Here is a 25670-nt window from a genome sequence, read left to right as displayed (position 1 = left end):
CGGAGCTCACTTGATGCTAAGACGCGGCATGGGGATCGTGCCCATTATACTGATGTGAAAATTAAGGCATGGAAGCTAGGCAGCCTGCCCAGCTCACATACACGTCATAGGCGACGCGGCTGGCCAGCCGCCCGCGGAGCACGAGCCTGTGCACAGGCGTGTTACCCGGGGACTCAGCTTTCACTCAGCTCAGTCCCGAGGTAAGTGTCCCTGGGAAGGCGGGCAGGCGTGTTCTCCAGCAAACCCACCCGGGGACTCGTGCAACGCCGGCACCGGGCCCAAGGCTCGGAGGGAATGCCGGGAAAGCCGGGCCCTACTGTGCCTGCCGGGCTGGGACAGGCACTGAAAGAGAAGGTCTTGGGGCAGAGCGGAGCGGGAATGCGTGTGGGCTGCGTGGGTCAGCTGGGGGGTGTGTCTGTGTGCGTCTGTGTCTGTGTGCGTCTGTGTGTGTGTGCGTCTGTGTCTGTGTGTGTCTGTGTCTGTGTGTGTCTATGTGTGTGCGTCTGTGTGTGTCTGTGTGTGTGTGCATCTGTGTCTGTGTGTGTGTGTCTGTGTGTGCGTTTGTGTGTCTGTGTGTGTCTGTGTGTCTGTGTGTGTGCGTGTGTGTCTGTGTGTGCGTCTGTGTGTCTGTGTCTGTGTGTGTCTGTGTGTGTGCGTGTCTGTGTGTGCGTGTGTCTGTGTGTGTGTGCGTCTGTGTGTCTGTGTGCGTCTATGTGTCTGTGTCTGTGTGTGTCTGTGTCTGTGTGCGTCTGTGTGTCTGTGTCTGTGTGTGTCTGTGCGTGTGTCTGTGTGTCTGTGTCTGTGTGTGTGCGTGTGCGCGTCTGTGCACGTGCGTGCGTCTCAGCTCCAGCCGGGGAGCCCCGAGGCTCTCACCTGCATGATAAGGATGCACATCCCCACGGTGCCAAGCACGTGCTTGTTGTCATCAAACCACATCTTCACCTTCTCGTAGCAGCCCTGGGGAGCGGTGACCTCAGGTTAAAGCAGTGGCAGGACGGAGAGCGCCCCCTCCTGCCCAGCCACCACCTCGCTTCCCCACCTGTCCCCGCCCCCCCACCCCTCGCCCCCAGGGTTCGGCCTACAAGGCCCCACTGCACAGCCTCAGAGCCCCGTTCAACCCGCACCCTCTGACACCCCCAACCGTGGGTCCACCCCACCGCCCCTCCCCTGCAGGTGTCCTGGTGCCGCACCGTCCCCCCCACAGGCTTCTGGGAGGCGGCCTGGGGGCAGCCGCGTCCAGCCTCACCGTTCTCCACAGAGGGGTGGTGGTGTTGTGCCCACAGCCCTGGGAGTTCTCCACACAGCAGCGGTCGGGCACCGTGTTCTCCCCCAGCACCGGGTACCAGTCCGTGGGGCCGGTGACGCCGCAGCAGCGCATCTGCAGGTGCCAGCCCACAGGGTCAGACGCCCGCAGCCCGCGGTCCTTCGGGCCTTCCCCGCCCAGACCAACCCGGCCCCACGAACCTGCCTCCCTGCAGGTCAGCGAAGGAGACAAGGGCCTCCTTCTGGCCCCTTCTTTGGGCCTCATCTGGACCCAGACGGGGAGCCACAGCCCCTCCCTGGAGGCCGGAGCACTGAGAAGGTGACACCCACCTGCCTCTCTGAGCTGGGCACCGGGCCCCGGGCAGGAGCGCTCAGCCCTCTGCTCACTCACCACCCCGCCCACTCTGCTTTGGGGACCGTCCCAAGCCGGCTGCCCCCCTCCCCAGGGCTTGACATGGGGCCTCTGGGTGGCACAGACTTGTTTTCCTCTTGGAACTGGGGCCTCCTTGCCTGAGCCACGATCAGCGAGGCAACCCTGTTGCTACAGTAAAGATGATCTGTCCTTCCTAGTTCCCTGTACCCATTTAAGGCACTCGGTCCTGTGTCCAGATCCTGCGCACCCGCTCCACGCCCCTGCTGTCCCTCTCCAGAGGCATCCCCTGTATGGTGTGCCACCCCGCAGCCCTCCCGGCCCCCTGGGCAGAGTCTGAGCCCCCCGCCCCCACCGGCCCCTCACCTCGGCCTGGATGATGTTCCAGGCGTTCTTCAGCCCCACGTTGTTCTCTGTGTTGTACAGCAACAGGCCCTCTTTCAGGTCCTTCCTGGCGTTCTCATTCACCTGTCAGGTTGGGGGCAGACACCTGAATCCCTCCTCCAAGGGGTCAGCACAACTATGCTTGAATACTCCCAGTGATGGGGAGCTCACTAATGCCAGAGGCAGTCCACTGCCCCCGTGGGTGATTTAGAGGATTCTATTTCCCAAGACTACACAGGTAATAAGCCCCCCACCGTGCCCCGCAAACTCACCTTCCCCACGCTTGCCCCCACCAAAACCTTTCATCCCGGCCTCTCCTGGCTCCCCTGTTTCCATTCTCCCTCCTGCCCTCCTCAGAGATCCTCCCTGTCAGTGCTTCTCGGGCTGGCCCTGCCCCAACCCCAGTGACACTCCATATGCCCCCTCCAGCTCGTAAGGCTCACCTTGTCCATGTAGACAAAGAAGAGGATAAGCAAGATCAGCTCTGCTAGGAGGATGATCAACAGGACGATGAAAAACTGGAAAGAGAAAGCCTAGATGTAGGCACATGGTAGTGGTCATGGCCAGGAATGGGGTGCACACAAGGATGGCAGGGGGGCGGGGGAAAAGTGGCACCTAGACAGGGCTTCCCAGGTAAGGGAGAGGCCAGCTACTTCTGAGGAATCCCCAGAGAGTAAGGGACAGAGATACAGGAGACAGCCAATCAAGGAGTGGGAGGGACAACTAGGGCAGGGATACCCCATCATGAGGATGAGGGGTGTGGTCAGGCAAAGAACATTCTACAAACAATTTCCCTGGGCTCAGGCTGGGCATCCAGGAGGCTGATGGTCGTCCCAGGCCTTGCCTGTCTCAGTGGCCCAAATGCAGGGAAACAGAGCTCGGGGGGGCTGGGGGGATATGGGGTCCAACTTACACTGAGGAGGAGGCACTTGTTTTCCTTGATGGCCCCCAGGCAGCCGAGGAAGCCCGTCACCATGACAATGGTGCCGATGGCGATGACTAGGTTGGCTGCAGACAGCGAGGGGAAGCTGGGGGAGAAGGTGGCAAAGTTGCCTTGGGACACGGATAGCCAAATGCCCACTCCAAGCAGCCCACAGCCACAGAGCTGGAGAGAAAGGAAAGCCGTTAGATCAGCACTGCTTTTGGGCTCATCTCCACGGCCCCTGAAGGCTGCATGGCCCTACCGCCCACTCTGCGACTGGGAAAGGCGGGGATGGGGCTGCAGGTCAGACAGGGCCACAGGCCCACACCACGTCGGCTGTGTGACCTAGACAAACCCTCAGGCTCTCCATGCCTCAGTTGCCCCGTCTGGCAAATGGCATTATACTAGCTTCACAAACCTCCTACGGTCGCTCTGAGCATCCAATTTTAAAAGACACAGGCAGAACCCTGTAACAGCTACAGAAGGTCCCAGACCCACACGGGTGGTGGCGGTTCTTCCCCTTGTCAGTGGAGAGGCCCCAGCATTCAGGAAGGAGTCCGGCAGGAGGGCACAGTGTACAGCGAAAGTGAGTAAGGACTTGTCTCGGGGGCCGGGAAGAATCTCAGAGCCAGACCCTCGGGCGCCTGTGTCCCGCTGCCCTGCCCACATGCCCGTGCTCTCTGGAGCCCGGAGAACAAGTTTCCCACAGATGGGGGAGAAGGAAACTCGCGAATCCATCACTGCCTTGGCCACCCGTCCACGTGAGCCAGCAGCCAGCGCCCCAGGCCCGAAAATCGACTCTCCTCCACGGCGCCCCCGGGGCTGCAACGCCCCTGGCTTCACCTGGGGACGCTCCACTTTCGTTGGCTGCGCGTCTGCACAGCTGCCTTGTTTTATGCTCCGTACAGCCGACACTCCCCCCCACCCCGTGCCTCCGGCAGCTCCGAGAAAGTATGCGGAGTCTGTATGCAGAGTCTGCGGGGCCAATCCATCAGTCAGCCGATATTTACTGAGTACCTGCAGCCTGCAGTGTCCCGGGCCAAAAGAGCCACAACCTCTTCAGCGACCTGCCTTCTTGGGACCTCCGCTCTGGCTGGACGGGAGCAATGAAAAAGCAGCATCGACCCCACGCTGCATACACCAGTGCCAAATAAATAGTACAGGAGTTGCGGGGCGCCTGGGTGGCTCAGTTGGTTAAGCAACTGCCTTCGGCTCAGGTCATGATCCTGGAGTCCCAGGATCGAGTCCCGCATCGGACTGCCCGCTCGGCGGGGAGTCTGCTTCTCCCTCTGATCCTCCCCCTCTCATGCTCTCTGTCTCCCATTCTCTCTCTCAGATAAATAATAAAATAAAAAATCTTTAAAAAAAAAAAAAAATAGTACAGGAGTTGCAAGGAGCCAACCACTGTCCTGGCCCGTGATGTCCTTTGGAGGAGGCAGTCAGTCCCCAAAGGACAGGTGGATTTGGGGCGGGGGGGGGGGACAAGAACATTCCAGGCAGGGCGAAAGCAGACACGCAAGGGCTTGGTGGGGCACAGACATGGATCTGACACCCGGTTCCAGCTTTTCCCGGTGGTGTGACCTTGCAAACTCCTTGTATGCCCAATGAGAATAATATCGCCCGCCTTCTGGATTGCTGAGAGAATTTAAATGGAAGAAAGCATGGGAAGTGGGTGGCCAGCACCAGGTGCTGGTCTCGGAAAGGCATTGACTGAGCAGCTCCTAGGTGCCAGGAGCTGTGCTGTGACCCCAGGTATCAAGCACACCCCTGCTCTCGAGCTGCTCTAGCTCCAGAGAGGAGACCCCGAAGGACCAGCAAAGACAAGGCGGCCCACGAGTAGGCAGAGAGCAGTTCTCACGTGCGTGCAGGGAAGGTCAGGGGGAGAGGCTGCCCGAGGAGGTGGCATTTTCTTCCCTCATTCAGTCCACACACCCAAACTGAGCCCCCCATTTAGTAAGTGCCAGGGCCTGTTCTGAGTGCTGGGGGGGGGGGGGGGAGGTGAGCAGCACAGGCAAACCGCCCCTCCCCCCATGAACAGGCTATTCTTATAGGGGACATAATGTTCCATAAGCAAACAAGTAGCACAATTTCAGGTGATGGCATGTGCCATGAAGAAAAATAAGGATGGCAAGGAGTTAGAAAGTATCGGGGGACAGGGTAGTCACAGAAGGCCTCTAAGAAAGGTGGCATTTAAGTAAGGACCCAAATGAAGAGGGGAAGTGGTGGAAGAATGTTCTAGATAGAGGTAACAGCATGTGCAAAAGCCCTGAGGTAGGAAAGAGGCTGGCCAACCCCGGCATGAGCAAGCTGCCCGTGTGCTGCAACAGAGTGAAGGAGGTGACACGTGGTAGGGGACCAGGAGGTGGGGTGGCAGGGGACAGATGGGACAAGATCTTGCAGGCATCAGTAAAGACAAGGTGGGGGTGTTCTTAGCGTGCTGGGAAGCCCCTAGGGCTGGAGAGTGACATGATGTATGTTTCCAATAGATCACTCTGGCTGATGTTCAGAGACGGCCCCCAGAGGGCAATGGGGAAAGCTGGGAGAGCAACTGGGAGGCCACGGCAGGGATCAGGCACGAGCTGGTGGTGACCTTCACCAGACAGCTCTGGAGGACGGGTGAGCAGCAGTACAACGAAGTCTATTTATAAGGCAGGCTTGACAGGACTTGCTGGGCTTTAAAAGATGAGGAGATTTTCATAGATGAGGAACCAGAAAGGTGATCCAGGCTGTGCATGACAAAAGAAATGGGGGTATTCCCATGCATTACTAAAGCAGAGATGGTTCAAGCAGCCAGGGAGGAGTGGGAATAAGTGGAGCAGCTTCCTGGGTTGCCCACGCCATGAAGTGGTCCTGTGCCCCCTGTACCTGGGAGCAGTCCCAGTGGAACTACGTCAAGGCTCCCAAGGTATGGGCACACTTGGCCGAGAGCATCCACCCAATCAATGGGCATCCACCGAGCTTTGCGGGGGGAATGGGTGCCACCACCCCCATAACCACTAGGTGGCGCTCCAGGCCGGGTCAGAAGTTCCGAAACTTCCATCCAACTTCTCATACTGACTTTTTTCAATCTGGTCAGTTTCTATACTGCCATCTCAATTTTTCTTTCATTAATCATACCACGGAAATTCATGATCTTCATGCTGAAGATTTATGGCTCTAAAAGCCAGAGGCTGCAATGATTGAGAGGAAACCCCAAGGCTGCCAGGTCACTCCTTGCAGACAGAGAAGCCTGATAAAGACACCTGGCTTTGGGACCCCCAGCGCTGCAGGATGCCCCTACCACCCTGCGGTGGGTACCCTGGGGCCCCCAGGACCCTCCCTGGGCCTGGGAAAATTCTCACATCACACCTTTCCCCGGAAACCAGTTCCCACGGGGAGTGGGTCCAGCAGGGGCCCTCTGTACCTCCGTTCTCCATCTCCCTCCCAGGGAGAACTGCCATGAAGTCCAAGAGCCTCTATACGGGAAAACCTCAACAGCTCAGAAACTCCCAGGACCTGGTCATCTCTCTCAAAATGGTTCTCTGACTTCATGCTCCACATTTTTTGACTTGGTCTGCAAGCTTCCCAAAGCCCTGCCCAGGAGCCTCCTTCCAGGAGAAGGGCTTGTCGCTCTGGCCCCATTCCTGCACCCTCTCACTCCCTGTCTGAGCTCCCACCACATCCTGGGCTAGATCCCAGGTGAGACCCGCTGCCTACAGCTGGGGCAGTCCCCACACACTGCCTGTACTTAAGTCCTGGGGTGTAGGGGGCGTCACACACAATGTCTGCTGAGTGAATGTCGCCACTGCAGTACAATTGGGGGGGCCTCCTGCACACCCCACTGCCACTCTTCCATACCCTCTGGTGAAGATGAAGCCCCTGCTCCCTTCTCAGACCCACGAGCAGAGCCTCTAGGCAGGAAGAAAACCTAAACAATCAGGCCCTAAGTTCACAGATAAGGACAGCAAGAGGAGACAGGCAGCCGTCCCGCTGCCAGGCTGGACCCACACCTGGATTCCTGGCCTTGGGTGCGAGGCCTCTCCCATACCCTCCTTCTAGGAGACCATTGAGTGCATACTGAGCCTGGGCCGACAGGTGGAAGGCGCTCTTGGCCCCTGCCTCACGCCCAGGTCCCAACCACGCTCTCCTTCCTGCCTCTGGCCTGTTTCTCAGCCCAGCCTGCACAGAGCTGCCTGAATCCTTTTTCCAAAACACTGCTTTCATCATGCTGCTCCCCTGTGAGACCTTACAATCGTTAGCTCTCTGACGCCCAATTTCTTTTAAATGTAGGCTTTGGGCTAGAGAATTTCTCAAGTCCCTGCCAGCACGGGCTTAGCCAAGCCTGAGACACGGTGCTGTCACATCCCTGCCCGGTGGTTCTCAGCCCAGAGCGATTTTGCTCCTCTGGGGACATCTGGCAACGTCTGGGGACATTTTTGCTTCTCACAACTTGGAGTAGGGAGCTCCTACTGACATCTGAGTGAGTAGAGGCCAGGGTTACTGCCAAACGACCTACAATGCACAGGACAATCCCTCACCACAAAGAACTACGCAGCCCCAAATTTGGAGAGAAGTCAAGAAACCCTGCCCTAGCCCCATCCCCATGCCAGGCGTCCACCCTCTGGCTATCGCCTCAAGAAGACAGCCATCACAGAAAGAACCTGGTGTGTTCCCTCCAGGGCTGGAGCAGCGTCCCGGTTCTGAGAGGGACAATAAACCATGAGAGGAGTGAAGAGCTAAAAGACTCCACCCATCTGGGGAGCTGGTGAGAACCGGGGCGGGAGCAGGGAAGAGGCCGTTGTCTGGTGCATGGCACCGGGCAGGAGGGAGGAGCTGACGGCAGAACAGGTTAGCTGGGCAGGAGGGCGAGCAGACAGGAAGCAGACCTCCGAAGCCAGAGCACGGGGCTGGGGAGGGTGCGGCAGGAACGGGGGAAGGAGAGCAGCCCCCCGCAGAAGGTGCCCCACACAGGAAGGAGACAAGGCTGCGGTGGTACGGCCAGAGCTCAGTGCCAGAGAACTTAGCTGGCGGCCTCTGGGAAAATTTCCTTCCAAAACCAGAGGGCTGTCTCAGCGGAAAGGACCGAGCCACAGTCAAACCCAAGGCAGGAAGAGACTCCGGGGTGAGGCAGGGTGACTCAGGGAATCAGGATCTGGCCAAGGTTAGCACCGACTGACCCGAGGTCACCAGCCAACATGGTGCAGTCCAGGCCTGGTCAGCACCCCTCTCCAGCCGGCGAGGCCCAGCAACTGTCCTGACTACCGAGCTTTCCTGCTCCCTCCCCCTGCCCCAACTGAGGACATCTCTAAGTGTTTTCAATTCCACGCCCCACATAAATCCACATCCAAATGTGAGAAAACAAGTTCCTACCCTTGCATTTGCCCGAGGCCTTGATCTCCATGAGGGCAAGGAGTCTATTTGGGTCTATTTAGTTCATTGCTAAATCCCCAAAGCCTAGAACAGTACCTCATCCCTGGTAATGGCTTTGGGTGTCCCTCCTACAGGGCTCTCCTGTGCAGGCCCTTAGCTGACTGCAGGGAAGAGAAGGTTCAGGCCCTTTTCAAGGGCCATCCCAGGACCTTCCTCATCACGGTTGGGCCCATCCACCAGAGGCACACCAGGCAAACTGAGGCCTAGCCAGGCTATGGCCACAGAGTGATCAAGCACTCCAGGCTCACCTCATTTATGTAATTAGCCAAATATCCCCCATGGCATTTTTCCTCCTCTTTAGTTTGAATCCTATTGATTTGTAGTTTTAATATATGTTTCTGTCTTATGTCCTTATGTATTTTTCACGGGGGCATCCCATTTCTCTGGGGGTGAGTCCCATAATTTCCCCTTCAAACCAAACTCCCTTCTGAGCTTCTACCCCTGACTTAGTGCAGCGGACAGCCACTCCCTGCATCCCCTCACGGCTGCCAATAGTCTGTCCCCCATACAGGGGTGGCCTTCCCTGAGGGTGACCTCCTGTGCCTGGGCTGAGCCCCGTGCAGCACATGAAGGACCTGCCAAGCCTTCTGTGTAGACTTGTCACCCACCCCCACTAAAACACCAGCTTCCGGGGCCAGGTTCACGCTCATCCATTCCTTTTCCATGGGAGGACCCAGAACACACCTGGGCTACTACATCAACATTTGCTCCATGGACAGATGGATGGACAGATGGGTAGAAAGGGGTGGGAGGGCCTGAGCAGGCCACAGCCTGGGAACAGGACCAGACCCAGACACACAAACCCACCTGAATAAAAAAACCCCCATTACCGCCCTCATCCCTACTCCTAGAACCCCCAAGAGCCCCAAGTTACTCCCAAATCACCCCCCTTAGCCCCTCATTTGCCTGTGTAAGTTGCCTGCTCATCTGCCCCACTTCCCCTCAGAGCCCCTGGGCTGTTTTCATCCCTGTGGCCTCATGTGTCTCTGCAGAGCCCCCCAACTCGGCCCCTGCACCCCACCAGCCTCACCCCCTCTGCTTTGCAGGAGCTTTTCAAACACTAAGTCTCAGCACTCCCCAGTGCTCTCTATGAGCCACGGCCGAGCGCAGCATTTAATGGCATTTAATAAATTAGTGGATGTGGAGAATAAAAAAGAAAACCAAAACGACTTTAATTTCACAGCCCGACATGCAGCTAGTAATGGTCCAGTCTGGCCCTGGGAGAAGCCAGCCTGCCAAGAACTTCATCCCAGGGAAAAGGGACAATACATCAGCACCAGCAGTGGGTTGGCTATTTTGTATTGCAGACACCCCTTGCTTCCAAGGGACCCTGCAGCTCATTCAGTGTCACAGCCATAAAGGGGGGCGGGGAGCCAGACAATGTCTTTGCCGAAGTCACCCTGCAGGCAGGAAGATCAGAGCACAGAGGGGAGGTGATCACTGGGTGAGAAGTCTCCTTGTGAGGCTGTCCCTGGCCCCAGGCAGACCAGTCCCCACTTGCACACCCAGGGTCCCAGCACTCAGCATCCGTCCATACCCACCATCCCACCTTTGCACAATTCGGGCTCATCAAGAATTCTTTCTTAGTAACTCAAGAATGCACTTCCCTGTGGCTGACACACCTATCCCAGTTTTGCCCAAGCAGCCCACCAAACACAAGTGTGGCAGGCTTTTAAATATATGCAGGTCTGTATCTACCATGCTTTCCCAAGTCTTCTTCTGGTCTATTCCACGGCTTTTACACCTTTGTCTCATCCCTGTCCCACGCTCACACTTAGATTCCAGCGATGGAGGGGACAGCGCAGAGTACAAAGATAACCCTCTCACCTCCTATACTCTGAGTTCTATACTTCTAGTAATCCAGCCGCAGCCCTCCTGGCTTGGTGGGCAGCCCCCCATGGTTTTGGCTCGCACTGAGCTTGTGCATAATTTAAAGTGAAACAGCATGACTCCTTGGTCATTCTTTTTTTGACCCCACACTTTCTCTCAAAGCCTCCAATTTCTTTACAACTTCACCTCGCAGCCCCATATCACCAGCTTACATAGGTGACAGGGAGATCACACCCATATTTCTGAGCTGAATTTTCCTCCAAATAAACATTACATAAAGCATTTGCATATCTAAAACCCAGTTACATTTTGATTATTGCAGAATGAGGTTATTTTCTCAGATGGTTCTAGGAGAGAGCATTTAAACATGGCCAAACTTCAGGGATGCTGTGTCTGGTTGCTGCAAGACTTGGAGGTTCACAGAGCTCTTAAATTATGTTTCAAGAGTCCACTTCTCTCCAGCAAGCTTTGCAGAGACACGGAGACCACAGTAACCCCCTCTCCAACACACCAGAAGCCCCTGTCTGTTGAGAGTGGGTCCTGTCACAATACCTCGTGTACCCTCAAACTCTAAGAAGTACGCGACATTCAAAGAGTCTGTGACGAGGGAAATCCCATTTGAGACTTTGAGGACAGCCCCTGTTGACAGTCTTGGCTGGGGATAAAGGTCCAGGCACCAGCAGCCCTGGCCCCCAGCTGGCTGCACAAAGGGCTTGGTGTTCTCTGACCCCAGGAGGGGAGGAGGCCGGCTTTGCTGAGCACTGCCCATCTGTTTGGGCTTTCTGGCCTCAGCACGGAGGGCATCTGCCCTGCCCAGGGGCTCACTCAAACCAAGGCATCTACAGGACTCCAGGCTGACCCGCCCCGGGGGCAGGGAGAGTCTGGGTCTGTCTCTGGGCTTCAAAGGCCAGGGCAGGGGTGCCGAGAGAGGGTCTAGTCCCTGATACGTCTGATGCCCGGAGAGTAAGGGGTGTCCATGCTGCGCTACCCTAATGCAGCCCCTTTACACTCTGGTCTTCTGCAACTACTCCTCCAACTGGGAGAAAGGCCTGCAGAACACCGTGGCTCACCTGCCCCACCTCCACCTGCACCCCAGCCCCTGAGCCATCTGGAAGCCTCCAATCAGACCACAGGTCCCAGATCAACTTCTTCAGGTGCCGGCATCTTCCTACTTCTCAAGCTGAGCACGGGGTCGTTGGGGCAGGAGAAATGAAAAAGGAGGTAGAGACAAGCCCACAACCGCCTAGGGGGACCTGAAGTGGGCCAGAGGCTGCCGGAAGGAAGCCTGAGGAACAGCCCCCAGAAGGACCACAGAATAATGTGTGGCCAGGACGCCAAAGAGCAGTGGATGACACAAAGCTCCTGCCAGCCTTGTAAAGCAGGAGTGATCATTCACCAGTCCATAAACATTGATTCCCACCACCATCATGGTCCTTCCTGGGCCGGCCAAGCATGCAGAGGTGGGTGCTGGGGAGAAGGGACACACAGGAGCACTTACTAGCCCGGCGCTTCCCAAACTGACCCCTGCCATCCCACTCCCTCCGGGCAGCGGGAGGCTGGAGGCCCTGACTGCGAGATTCTTCTCAGGGACCTGGACAGAGGACGCCCAGGAAAGCACACAGCTGCTTCATGTCCCTCTTTGGGGACACATGAGAGGAAGTAGGCTAAAATGCTGAAGGGACAGGGGGCAGGCATGGGAAGGACCTCCCAAGAGGGAAGCTGACGGTCCTTTGCCCTGGCCCCTTCTAGAGGCTCTGTTCCCTGTTGGCACACTGCCCTTTGCTGGGACAGTGGGGAAGAGGGGGCGATGACCCTTGGACATGTCTTTTCCCCGAACTCCAGAACTTGTCAATACTCAAGGGGAAACAGCTTGGAGCCTGAGGCCACCCACACCCAGTAACATACTCAGGCAGGGTGCCAGTGTTAGGAAGGAGTACTGTCTCTGCTAGGGTGGGGGTCGTACGTGTAGCTCTCCTTGCCTGCACCCCCAGGGCCACGACTGCCTGAGCCCCTGGGCCTGGGGCAGACCCATGTGGGGACACAGTCGGAGGCACAGCCTTCACTCCCAAGGTCACTGTAAATTGGGAGGGAAGGTGCCGAGGACTCAGAAGAGCCTGTCAAAGGAGTCTGGAGAAAGGATTTTCCGATCACCAGCATATTTTTTCCTTCCTGCATTTGTTTTATCTTGTGCATCTGGGGAGAAAGGCACTTCTGACAGCATCAAAGCGTGGAGGAATGCGTGAAGCCACGGCTGCCATGGGAGGCAGGGATGCCTCCAAGGATCACAGTGACACGGGCGGCCACCTGGGCTCTCGGAGAAGGCAGAACCACCAGCCTCCCGGATCTCAGGACGGTGGCCTCAGGGACAGCCACATGCTGTGCGGCTCCGGCAGGCCACCTGGCCTTTCGGGGACGATGCTCTGCTAAAGGACTCGGGGAGAGAAAGCAGTTCCCCAGCACTTGGGGACACAGAGAGGATGAACAGGATTATGCCTGCCGAGCACTTTGTGTTCCTTGGAATATAAATATCGTACAAGGTACTGTGCTATTACTCAAACTCCTTAGAAAATGCAGGGGTACAGGACAAGGATCCCTTGAATGCCTATCACATCTTTCCGGCAAAGAGCTCAAATGAGACTATAACTCATCCTAGAGAATGGGCAAGGGGGTGGGGACCGTCCTCCCGTTTGAGGAGAGACACCCCCCCCAACCCCTGAGCGGTGAAGAGAAGTCACACAGTGGAAACATGTCCATGAGTGGTGTCTCTCATGCAATCACAAATGGACGCCCTTTTAATAATCGTCTACAGCTCAAGTTCAGCAAATAACACTCTATAATTACACGTACAGATATCAGGAAAGATCGTGGCTGACAACCAGGTCCATCTGTGGCCCCAGGACAGCCACCCACACACACTTCCGCTATAACCCTTGGACGGGGCCGACACATGACTGGTCTTCTCTCCAGGGATCCGATGCCCACGGCCTGATTATTTACACCGCCAGATGGGAGCCGTGTCCACCCATGCCAGGATTTGGCATTTCTGACATGCTTTGTGGGGGACATAGGCCGGTGACGGTCAGGTCCCTCTGCCAAAGATGGTCTCAGCAGCAACCTAAGTGACCCCCTGAGACCCGTCCCCACCCTGTGCCAGGCCCTGCCCACGTCTTCGTCCCTGGCAGGACAGGAGACCACGGCCCGTCCTACTACTCTTCCACACATGCACGCAATTCAGGGCACTCTGCTGAAAGCTGCGTGTCCATGGTCTGGCCAGAGGAACCTGCCCAAGGTCACGGAGCTCACTGATGGTGGAGCCTGGCCTCACTCCTCGCCCCTGCCCCCCACCTCCCTGTATTAACCCTTTGATGCCATGCTGCTGGGGACAGGAAAGCACAAGCACTCACCAGCACGGACCCGGCACCAGCACAGTTCCGAGGGCTTTGCCTCTTCTGCCTCATTTAACCCTCTTGACCCGGTGGGGGGGGGCGGGGATGCTATTTTTGTCCTCCCCATTTTACAGATGAGAGAACAGAGGTGCAGAGAGGGTTAAGTGGTGAAGGAACCCAGGAAATCGGACTCCAGAAACCATGTTCTGACCTGCCATACCCCACTATGCAGACCTAGGTCATCCCAAATCAGCCAGAAAGGGTATCCCCTAGACATGTCTTTATCTGGAGGAAGGAAGGCTGGCTGTGGTGTGGTGAGGTGTGCATGAGCAAGGCCCCGTGGCCTGGAAGCCTACTTGTGCTCTGGGGGGTCGGGGGGCAGGAAGAGAAAAGGCAGTGACGGTGGATGGTGGCAGTGGGGACAGGGTGGCGTCGAGGGTGACGACGATGACAATGATGATGAAGACAGGAACAGTACTGATGAGGACGCTAGCCTATACCGAGCCCATGTTACCTGCCAGGCACTGTGCCAAGCCCTCTCCACAAAAGCCATACGAGATGGTTACTATTATTTCCCTCCCCCTCCACTGTGCACAGGGAAAACTACAGATCGGAGATTACATATCTCGTCTACGCTCACACATGGAGCTGGCAGGCCTGGGAATTTTCATCCAATTGGATGTAATTCCAAATCCTATGGCTGAAACCTCTCTGTGCCTCCTACAGACCTACGAAAAATCCAAGACCTCATTTGATTAAAACTTTTCGGCAACTTTCTAGGCCGATCTGAGTCGAGGGAGGTGGGAAGGGAGTACTGAAGAGTGCGGGGACCCAGGAAGAGAGTGAGTCCAGCGTGAGGGAGGGACGCGAGCGTGCCCTGGCTGGATGGAGTGGGGGCAGAGAAGGTGGGCGAGGACAGGGAGCGGGTGGAGGGGAAGACATGTCCCATCTGCAGGCAGGGGTGTGTGTATGGGGTGTATGTGGGTTGGGGCTGCCCAAGTCCAGCGAAGGTAATATACCTACACTGATTTCGCCCGAGTTATGAAAATTGTTGGCTTTACCTCTGCAAGAAGCAGCAAGAAGAAACAAAATAAACTAATTTGGAGCTCAACAGGCCCTCTGTGCCTATATTTCCACAAAAGGGGAGATGGTGGAAATAGTCACAATCATCTGCCGTTTGTTTTCTAGAATGTTCTTTCACATACACGGTCTCACACACGCAGTTGCCACAGCCTCATGAGGAGGGGTCACCCCACTTTATAGATGAGCCCACGGGAGTCAAGCTCTCCTCTCATGCAGTGCCTGTAACCAACCTCTGTGGTAGGCAGAAGAGCGTCATCTGACCCACCAGGAAACCGAGCTTCAGAGCAACTCACGGAAGCTATTCGAAGACCATCCACTTTCTAGAAAGGACGAACAAGGAAGGCCTGACTGGTGACCTGTCCACAGAGCCTTCTGCCATCAGTCTCTCAGCAGGTGCCCCCAAAGTGTCTGCCCCAAGCTGGGAGCGTGCTGGCCACAGTGGCACATGAGCCAGAGATGGGGTCCCTAGCCCAGGAACATCCGAGCCAGCTGGACCAGCAAGTCTAGGTGACAGGAACCAGCCACGATGTAGGAATACTCGACCAGTGCTGAGTGTCTGGATCCGGGAAGGCTGTGCACAACTCTGGCCTTGGAACCACGGAGACTGGGTTCCAATTCCCAGCGCCCTCATTCACCCTTGGGGGGTGATGGGAGAGTCTCAGAAAACAACTTTTCCAGTGCTGGTTTTTAAATGGGGGGATTTGTGGTACCTACCAACAAGAGTCGCAGTTGGGATTAAATGAGATTCATGAAAATAAACTTCCTAGCATGGTGCCACGTACAAAGCTATAAACAGGAGTCGTTATTAGTATTTATGGGCCGCAGTCTTCGTTCACCCCGGTTACAGAGACCAGGTGGGGCAGCTGTCAGCCAGGGGCCAGCGGTGGAGAGGTCCTGCCCCGGCTGGAGCCCCGCTGTCCCCAGCCCCCAGCCCACCTGGCCAGGCCTCAGCAGGCCCTCTTCCCCCGACACGCACAGCGCGTCTGCCCAGACATGCTTTACTCACCCTGCCGTCCTCCCGCTCCCCAGCCACCCATCTCCGGGAGGCAGCTCGCTTTCCCGATTTGTGAGCTGCTTTCTTTTGGCAGGGAGCTGCTGCCGTCTGTGCTCTGGACCGTAAAACAAGTTTTCATCAATAAATTAAGATAAGCGGAAAGCCAGCTCTACAGGAGGCGGGCTGAGGCGGGCAGGCGGGCAGGCGAGAAGTCGCTCTGTGACCCAGAAGGGACTGAAGTAAATCCAAAGCAAGGCTAGGGCTCGCAGCCTCCTCTCCCTGGATCCCGAGGGCCCCATTTGACCCAGACTTCTCAGAGAGGGGGAGACACAGGAGGTCACTGTGCCTCTCTTGGGGCCCATTCCATCCTCGGGGCGGGTAAGCAAGTGTCAGTCACAAGTAATGCCAGGTTCTCAGCAACGCTTGCAGCCAAAATACTGATCCCAATCACCGCGTTAGACAAGCTAAAGCTAATCACACAGTGGCCGGCCATCGCTAACACGAGAGTCATCTCTAAAAGTAAAAACGTCATTCTCGTGGAGCTTCCCCACACCTCCGTGTGAACCGCCAGGCCCCCCAAACGCACTGTGCACGTCTCTGCCTCCATGCCCTGCTCACAGCCTCGCTCCTACGTACAACCAGCTAGACTGGGTTCCTTTCCACCTTTCTCGATCCGACTGACGCCTCTCCTCCTCCTCCGGGCTGGCCAACCACCCCTCCCGCCCCGACCATAACATTCTGGTTCGACTGACAACTCATCAGCCTTAGAACCTTCTCCCACCTTGCCAGTACTGACCTTTGCCGGGTGTATATTCCAGCCCTCGACGGCTGCGCGCAGGTGCCTCCCGTCACACCTCTCTGCGAGTTGCCCCGGCACCGAGCTCAGTGCTGAGCACAGAGAGGTCCTCGTTTACCAACAGCCGGGTATCGGCTGAGGGAGCCCAAGTGAAGGAGGGCCGTGGGAACACGGAAGCAAGGCCAGTTTTCAGCTCAGCAAGAGGAGCGCCTCCCCAACCCTGGGCGACAGCATACAACCCCCTTCCGTCCCGACACTTGTCAACAAGCCAAGCATATGGTGGGAGACAGGCCAGCTGTCTGTCCACCAGCACACACGGAGAGGTGCACGGCTCTGCATATGTTTCGGAGGCAATGGACAGGTAGGCCTTTAGACAAAGCCGTGTGGCGAGCCCGACGAGGTGCCACAGTGCACCGAACAGCCTTGAACCTCAGCGAGTGGATCTGTCCTCCCAGCCTCTCTTAGCTCCTCCACCCCTAAAACAAAAGGCTGAACTTAATAACATCCCAAATCCCTTCCAGCCCTAAGATCCTGGGACTTCACTTCTGCTCCATCCTCACTCCAGCTGTGAGTTAGGTAGGATGACCCAGTTAATCCACCCTCTGGGAGAAGAGGCCAAGGCATTTGGGGTTGCGGGACCTGCTCAGACACCGTGGGCCTGCATCCTGCCCCCCACCTCGGGAAGAGGGGCCCCACTTCTCTCGCAGAACGGAGCACAGAGGGAAAGTGCCAGGCCGTGAGCTGGGCCTGAGAAGTGCTATGTCATTTACGCTTACCGCTTACCCCATGATCTAAACCCCCAGTTAAGGAAACGGGCAACACTGGGACAGACTTGCCGGGGTCCCCCCCTTGCCACGCTGTCAAGGATTCAGTCGGATGCCCATTCAGCACCCTGCCTCAGGAACCAGCCACGTACATACACTCAAACAGAGGGAAGAGATGGCAAAGTTTCAGACCACAGTGACGTTAAATCAAGACTGCTAATTATACCCCAACCTGGATATAAATCATAATCGATTACTTCTGAGCTCTGGCGCTTCCCATACCTGGAAGGAGCAGAGTAAAGTGAGGGCTTTGATCAAGTCTAGGCTTCGGGGAGGCCTCGCTCTAAAGCAAATCCCAAATCCCAGTGGGCCCTCCCTCCTCTCTCCCACCCCCCACCCACACACACACACACAGATAAGCACTCCCTTTACCAAGACAACCTGGAGGGGGCAAATGATGCCATTTTATAAAGAGCAAACAGAGGGAAAATAACCTACATGTTAAACTGTGAGTTGGCAGGACGCTCTGAGAACAAAGTTCAGCGAATGGAACAGAAACATATTGACAATAGCAAAAAGAAACAATTACTACGCATTTTCATATGAGATCTCAAGGAATAAATTTGCTCTTGCTTTTGCTTATTCAACAGAAAAAAAAAGAGAGCAAGAGAGAGCAGTAGCCAGAGAGGGATGAGGACGCAGCAGAATGCAGATGCTTGCACTTTGCGGCTCCACATTTCCCTGAAGCTCTCAAAAGAGCGTTTTTTGAGATACAGGCTGACACGAGAGTCAGAAGAAATAGGAAAAATAACGCTGTGAGTGGAGAGGTTTAGGGTGCTGCCTCCAGGGTCACCCGCAAAACAGACACCCTCAATTTCATGGGGAGAGGTGCCGCTCCCATTCACTTGGCAGCTTTGCATCTTTGGAAGTAGAAGTTATTTTAAAAAAAAAAAAAAATTTACTTGGAGCTAGAGCCTTTAACATCCGCAGTACCAGCTGCTCAGGGGAGCGAGAGCCTGGCTTCATATCAGGAAAATTCTGACCTCTCTGAACCACCTCTGTGGGAGGGGGGTGTTGGGGTTCACCAGTCTTTGTCTGTGGGCATGACACTGTGAGCGCCGAAAACACCAGACTCAGGTGAGGATTGTGCCCCCTGCGCCGGTGCCCACGCTGCCCCTCAGGTCATAGAATGCCCGAGATCCTCTGCTTGCACTGAACAACGGTACTTGTTTTCCGCCATGTGGCTGGCACTCTGAACAACGTCTTCTGGATCGGGGTGTCCGGCCCGGGCTCCTGAGAATGTGCTTCTCCACCCATGCCCCTTACCTTGGGGACGGGTTGCCTTCACCTTTTTCCGTTCTGGAGTTAAAAGTCGGATCCATGGCCAGCGGCTATGAGCACAGGCTCTGGAGTGAACAGCTGGGGTGTGAAGCCCAGTTCTACCCCTTCCCAAATGTAACTGGGCTGGTTGGCCTCTGTGACTCTGAGTCCTCGTCTGTAAAATGGAGGGAAGAGTGCTAGCTCCAAAAAAATCCACGTAGTCTACTTACCTTATGAGATGGTTGTGAAAATTAAATAGAGTAAAACTGTAAAGCTCTTAGAACAAGAGCACGGCCAAACGTCATTGAGGTGCACCATGGTCACGGTCATCGCTACCCTTCTGCGTCTCATCCGTCTCAAATCTGTCAGCCACATCCCTGCAAATCTCCTGCATCCACCTCGTCCTCTCCATGCCCACCGCCCACTTCCTGCTCTCACCCCTTTGGCTGGAACACTGGGAGGTGCCCCTGTTGGTCACCCCACCTCCTCTCTGTCATCACCACAATCTAAACGCTCTGCCCGGAGCATATGGTGCCTCACAGTGCAGACCCTGGAGGGCTCCCACAGTCCCCACGACGGGGATGGAACTCCCTAGCAGGGCGTTCATTCGAGACCTTCTACGGGCTCATCTTGTCATCATTAGCGCACCACTATCCCCTACGATGTGAGTCCTCCCTCTGTGATACACCGCACACCTTTGGCCCGTATGCCTCTCCTTTAGCTCTTCCCCCACCAGCCGTGCCCTTCCCTTTACCCCCTACTGCTCAGTAAGGCCCTTCCTTCTCATGAAGGGTCCATGACCTCCACCCTCCGCCCCACACTTTATCCTTCCATGTCCGTGCACGCGCACACCTGACAACTCACAATACCTAACACATCTCGCCCTGCAATGATTTGTTCCTTTTTGCTTTTGCCTAAGCCAACTCTTATTTTGCATCTCCTACTGTGCCTCGCAGATAGTAAGCTCCCAAAAGGTAACGTTTTTCAAGTTGGAGCTATGTTTTCCTGAAGGCAAGCTCCCAGCAGGATGGGAATAAGATGGTACAATTTGTTCTGTGCAGTGCCCAGCTGGGACTCCACTTATATTGTCAAGGACCATAAAGGTCAAGCAAGTCCCACTGCCATGAATACCAAGTGCATCCAAATTCTTCAGCAGCCCAGAAATGTCCTATCAAATGCGGCTACATCCCGGCCCCTACCCCAAGGTATGTGACCACAGGGATTACCAAGGTCCTTCCTTTGTGTGACTCAGTCATGCAATCAATCATCTTGCTTTCTTTCCATTGTCATCATTAAGCACAGACAAAGACAGGAATGATGTCAAGCAGCAGAGCACCTCCCAGGATCTCAGAGTGCTCTGTGTGACCACCGCGGGGCAGAAGTGGGCATCCCCTCTCTGGGCTCCAGACTCGTGCGCCCACTCACCTACTTGTTCTCTCCACCCGAATGCCTCACAGGGATCTCTCCCTAAATAGCTTCACAGGAGAAATCTTGATGCCCTGGAAACCCGAGAGTCCCGCGCCATCCATCCCCCCGTCCAGCCGGTTCTGCCTCCAAGTTCCATCTCTGGTCCGTCCCTTTCTTTCCATGTCCAGGGCTACCATCTCTTCTTGAACCACTGCCCTCCTGTTCTGCTTTCCCACCTGCACTCTTGCCTTTCTATAACCCATTCCCCACAGAGCAGCCAGAACGGTCCTCGTTCACTCCCAATTCCAAATCCTCCCTGCAGCCTGCGACACCAGGAGTGATCCGGCCTCTGCCTTCCTCGCCTCCTCGCTCTGTTCACACCAACCTCTGGCGGCTCCCAAAGTGCCCCACACTACTTTGCATTTGTTGTTTCCTTTGTCCAGAATGTTCTTCCTTAGGTAGTCACATGGGTGGTTTATTCTTACCCTTCAAGTTTCCCTTGCTTCCTTCCCATCTTGTATGACAATCTGTTATGACTTGAAGTGTTTGTTTATTATTGTGTCTTCCCTATTAGAACATGAATTTTAGGAGATAAGGGAGCTCTGACTTGTTCCTTGTTCATCTCCAGGGTGCTGCGCTGCGCCAGGCACGTGATAAACGTTCAATAAATACCTGTGGACGGGAGGGACGAAGGGAGGGAGGAGACTGGGACTTGGAAATCCTCTGTCCTTGAGAACCTTCCTCTAAAGTAGCATTTAGGACACACGGATGAAGCTTCTCGGGCAGCCCCAAGATCCTGGGAGTGGTGGCAGGGAGCCGAGTAGCAACTCAGAGAGAATGCCACAGGGTGTAAACAGCCCCGGCAAACAAGAACAAGACCGAACGGGGGCTATAAAGTCAATGGCCTTGAGTGAGTTAAAATCCCTGCCCTGGCCATCAACCTTAGGAAAGCTACCTAGTCTCTCTGGGCCTTAATTTCTCATTTACAAAATGGAGGCAACGCCAAACTCACGAGGCTGTGCAAATACAGTGCTGGGTATAGAGCAGACGCTCACATAAAATTCTCTTTTTCCAAGGATGCTAAGGGCTCAGATCCATGCGCTTTTTCTAATTAAATGAGCGCATCCTCCTGCTCCGGGTGCTGGGCTGTCTAGGGGGTCACCATCACTTACGCCTCAGCCACCTTGTCTCGGGACCTCACCTAAAGCACAAAAGGCAGTGAGGAGGGGTGCGGCGAAGATGCCAGAGGGCTACGGGGGCACGCCTTGTCGTCCACAGAGACCAGGTGTATTCAGATTCCAGGGAACCTCTGCTGGGAGTCGTCAAGGGAAGCCTACTCCCAGACCGACTCGTCACTCCCAACCATGGCAGAAGACCCTGGGAGCAGGCACTGGGGTTCTAGGAGAGAGGTCATGGCATGGTGTTATCTAACAGTGTTCGGGATCTGAGCTCACCCCAAGCTGCTTGCAACCTCAGTGGGAGGGGGAAGATGGAGGATAAGAGCCAACTCACCCGACGTCTTGGTCTCAAATACCAAATAGCAGCTCAAAACCCAGGGAAGGAGTCATGGCTCCCTCTGCCCTTCGTTGCTCCCTGAAGGAGATGACCAGCAACACTGGCCAGGCCAAAAATGCTCCCTGAGGTCTTCCTCCCTCCAGGAAGGGAGGGCCTGCCTTGTCCTTCCCCATCCCAGCAGAGAGAACACCGGGGAGACTGTGAGCACCAAAATATATCCCCGGGTAGAGAGAACACGTCCTGGGCCCATAGCACTCAGACACGAAGGCTCTCCCTTCCCAAAGCCCCAGAGTCTGTGGGTGAGGACACCAGGGTGCAGACTCGGCCCAAGACAGCATCAAGCTGCACCTGCAGATGGGTCAACTCTCAACTAGCCCTCGAGGCCCCTGTACTTGCCAACACCACCCCAGCACCCCTCTCCTCCCTACCCCAATTATTCTTTCTAAGACTGCTTTTACCATGTCATTTCTATGCTCAGGAGCTCCACTGGCTCCCCCTGCCTGTGTGAGGAGCCCAAACCCCCTGACTGAACAGTCAAGGTCCTCCGTGAGCCGACCACAGGTTCACCTCCTAGTACATCCGTGTGAGTCGCTCATCGTCACCCAGAGAGCCCCTGTCTGGCAGGAAGATCCCCCTTCTCCTGAGTCACCCTGCAAGACCAGCTAAGATCCTGCTGCTTCAGGGGTATCTTTCTCGGGTGATGGGCGTAAAGAAACCGAAGGAATAAAATCCAATCCTCTCCATTTCTGGGCACCGGCAGTTCTAGTCCTCTGCCCAAAGCCTCCTGACTTGTCACACTTGGTGGCTAGAGAGAAGCCATCACAGCAGGCAGGAAGGGCACTGAAGGGGACAGCCAGCAGGCAGGCTCCAGGAACTCTGCTGAGACGTCAGCAAAGGGGAGCCGGGTGGGAGCAGTGGAGGGGCCTGGCTTTTAACAGGAGAGCTTGCTGGGGATAATTTATTCCCCCCGCGTCTCAGCGGGTTTCACCTAGTTGAGTTTACGATGGAACAAGCAGCTGCTGTTGTCCTTGGATGCCACAGCTCTGTGGCCGGGGCGGGGGCGAGTGTGCTGAGACACAGCAGCTGTAAAGCAGAAGACGGCCCACTGGGGGCCGCGACACTCCACAGGGACCAGGTTTTACAGTCCTAGAAAGAGGAGTTTCCAAGAAACCCGTGAGCACGGCCTATCCATCACAGAAGGAAATGGAGTGGGACCCCCGGCTTAGGGAGGGAAGCAGGTCAGACCCAGAGAAGAAAGCTGAGCCAGAACCCCACACACTTGTAGGGGAAGGACTGAGCACCCCCAGAGCTGGCAGCAGAGAACTCCCCACCTGCTGCCCCCAGAGTCCCCTGGGGGGCAAGCAGGGCCAGAGACTTCCTCTTACTCTGCAAATAGGGTGAGGCATGATGCCTCCAGCCGACTAGGTAGGAGCAGGAAACCCCAAAAGCCCAGTGAACTGCAGAAGGGGAGCATTCTGGTTTTACTTTTGAGGGTCATGGGAATGTGATGGGGAGGGGTCTGCTAGACTGTGGGGGTGGTTGGCACATGAAACTGGTGGTAGAAGGAATCCCCAACCTTCGGTGCTGCCTGCTAGGTGCCTTCCACCCAACTCACCCCTGATATTCAGCCAAGTCAGGCTCCCTGAGGCCTCCGCTACTGCCCAGGGAGAAGTGGTTTCTGTCCTCATTAACCACAAGGCTGTCCCAGAACAGCCCTCCACTTGGATGGCCTGGTTGGAGCAATGGTCACATAGCAAGTCCCTTCTGTATTTCAGGAACCAACCCTGCCTGGGATGGGCCCTGCCAAAGTGCAGCTCTGCTCTGTTTTAGGCAATGTGGAGCAGTCAAAACTTCGGGGTTCTTCGGCAGTCCCCCTGAAAGAGTTAACTTGGCCTCAAAGTCAAGATCAGGGGCGCCACGAGGGAGCTTATCTGACCTCCTGAAGGGATTAGCACCCCCGCTCAAGAAATGCCAATCAGCCAACAGGGCAGAATTTAACCTCGTCCATCCCTCCTAACCCGAGCCAGGGCACTCTCAAAATCGACGATTATGCTACAGCAGCCCGTCATCGACTATTTATAACCCACTCGCCTTCTGTAGGGAACCAGACACCTCCCGTCACAGCGAGGTGCCGAGCACCAGGCCTGTGGCCTCAGCCTCAGGGACTCGGCCGCGCCGGACCCCTGCAGGAGGGCCTCCTCCCCCGGTTCCGAGTGGCCCTGCCCCATCACCTCTGAGACACCGAGGGCTGTGTTCAACAGCGTCTTACGCTCCTTGGGCAGCACCAGGCCCCCCACTGGCTGGGGCTTGGCTCCCCGGCTTCTCATTAGCTCACCGCCAGGCCTCAGGCCTGACTGTCTTGCCCCCTCCAACCACCGGCGCCCCAGCTGCTCTCCTCCCTCCTTCTCATTCATTACCTCCCTGGCTCCTGACACCCAACAAATGGAAAGCAAGGGCAAAACCACAAAGGGGGTGGGAGTGGAGACACTTCTGTAAATAAGTCTTGATGGGGGAAAGGCTTTAGTTGCGGGAGCAGGTCTCCCCCGCTCTGCAAAAGAGCTGGCCCATCCAGACAATGGAATCGCATTCAGTGCTGAACAGAAATGAGCTACCGAGCCATGAAGAAACATGGAGGAGACTTACGTGCACATCGCTATGTAAAAGAAGCCAATCTGAGATCATACCGTGTGATTCCAACCATATGACATTCTGGAAAAGGCAGAACTATGGCAGCAATAAAAAGATCCGTGGTTGCAGGGGCGGGGGGATGAGCAGGTGGAGCACAGAGGATTTTTAGGGCAATGAAATTTTTAGGGCACTCTGTATGATACCACAATGATGGATATGTGACATCATATGTTTGCCTAAACCCACTGAAGGTACACCCCAAGAGTGAACCCTAAGGTAAACTATGGACTCTGGATGATTACTGTGTCAATACAGATTGATTCTTGGTAAAAAAAAAAAAAAAAGAAATGTACCACTCTGGTCAGTGATGTTGACAGGGGAGAGGGCTACGCATGTGTGGGAGGCAGGGGGTACATCACAAACCCCTGTACCTTGCTCTCAATTTTGCTGTAAACCTCAACTTCCTGGAAGAAAGGAAGGGAGGGAGGGAGGGAGGGAGGGAGGGAGGGAGGGAGGGAGGGGTGAGTGACCAGCTAACAGCCCGGCCTGCAAGGATGTGATTGATGAGGGAAAGACCGCCCTTCCGTTCAAGGAAAGAAAAAGAGCAGATGCCCGTGCCTCAGAGATACGAAGGGGAAACCCAGCTTTGTTCCTGCACGGGCCACACGTCCACTGAACCAGACACTCCTCTCTGGACCCGTGAGAATACTAAGACTTTCCAATACCGCCATATCCTCAAGGGTACGTTTACTGGCTTGCACCAAGGCTTCCTCGACAGCATGTCTGTCTAGTCTAGAAGAGACTTGCCTTATGCTAAGGGTAACCTAAAGGGAAAGGCTCTATGATTTCTGGGTTATGGGGTTAGGTACCCAAAGAAGTTCCTTCTGCAAACTAATCATTCTTCCGCCACCAAAAAATAAAGAAATCCCAATGGTGCTTCTATGAAACCAAACCTGGCACCCGTTCTGTCCTCCCCATACTAGCTTACCATGGCCACATCCCCTTGGGGTGGCACCGGGACAATCTCACGAATATGGTGGCAAAGGGCTGAGTGGGGAGAAAGTGCTAGAGAAAAGTTTAATAATAGAGCTGGGTAGGGCACGGCCCGTTTCCTTTTTCAGCTGCGCTGACCGGCTGCTCCCATTACGCGATGAGGCTGTGGGCAGGGCGAGTCAGCTGCTGTGGAGACTCAAACCCAGGTCAGCCCGGGGGCCACGTCTCCTCAGGCCCCCTCTGCAAAGGGCCCACATGCGGCAGTCAGACACGGCCCATGCACAAACCCGCCGGGCTCGCCTATAAAAAGCCCAGAGCTGGCGGGACAGAGCCAGCCGGGCTGGAAGCCCCAAGGCTGACCGTCCTGAGCCCATCAGCCCTCCAGCCCAGCCACGTGCCTCACTCCTCATTGTCTCTCTTGACTGCAGACTGCTCTTCTGGGCTCTGGGGGACAAAGGGGGGCTGATGACTGCAGTAGGAAGCCCACGGGGTGGGCAGGTTGGCGTCAGAACAGCTCTCCTGGCGACGGGACAGCTGCCGCCCTTTCTCCAGCCTCCCCCCTGTCCCCTGGAAACGAGCAAGTACAACTCACTCACAGTCAGCACA

The 25670-nt window shown here is 55.8% G+C and overlaps 1 protein-coding gene and 1 long non-coding RNA gene across 12 annotated transcripts in view; one reads left to right on the top strand and one right to left on the bottom strand.

The window, feature by feature from the left end:
- The window catches only part of TSPAN9 (tetraspanin 9), a 196691-nt gene that overhangs the window by 4613 nt on the left and 166408 nt on the right, over window positions 1–25670 (bottom strand). For all 11 annotated transcript variants that reach the window (XM_078075509.1, XM_078075510.1, XM_078075505.1 and 8 more), the window contains 5 exons: window positions 2931–3122; window positions 2461–2535; window positions 2000–2101; window positions 1247–1378; window positions 874–957 (listed from right to left, as the gene is read on the bottom strand). In XM_078075509.1, coding sequence (XP_077931635.1) covers window positions 874–957; window positions 1247–1378; window positions 2000–2101; window positions 2461–2535; window positions 2931–3122 — 585 coding nt within the window. The remainder of the gene's footprint in view (window positions 1–873; window positions 958–1246; window positions 1379–1999; window positions 2102–2460; window positions 2536–2930; window positions 3123–25670) is intronic.
- The window catches only part of LOC144382337 (uncharacterized), a 1106857-nt gene that overhangs the window by 983623 nt on the left and 97564 nt on the right, over window positions 1–25670 (top strand). The window lies entirely within an intron of this gene.

This window comes from Halichoerus grypus, chromosome 6, assembly GCF_964656455.1.
Source record: "Halichoerus grypus chromosome 6, mHalGry1.hap1.1, whole genome shotgun sequence".
Classification (NCBI taxonomy): domain Eukaryota; kingdom Metazoa; phylum Chordata; class Mammalia; order Carnivora; family Phocidae; genus Halichoerus; species Halichoerus grypus.
This window is presented reverse-complemented; position numbering and strand designations above follow the sequence as displayed.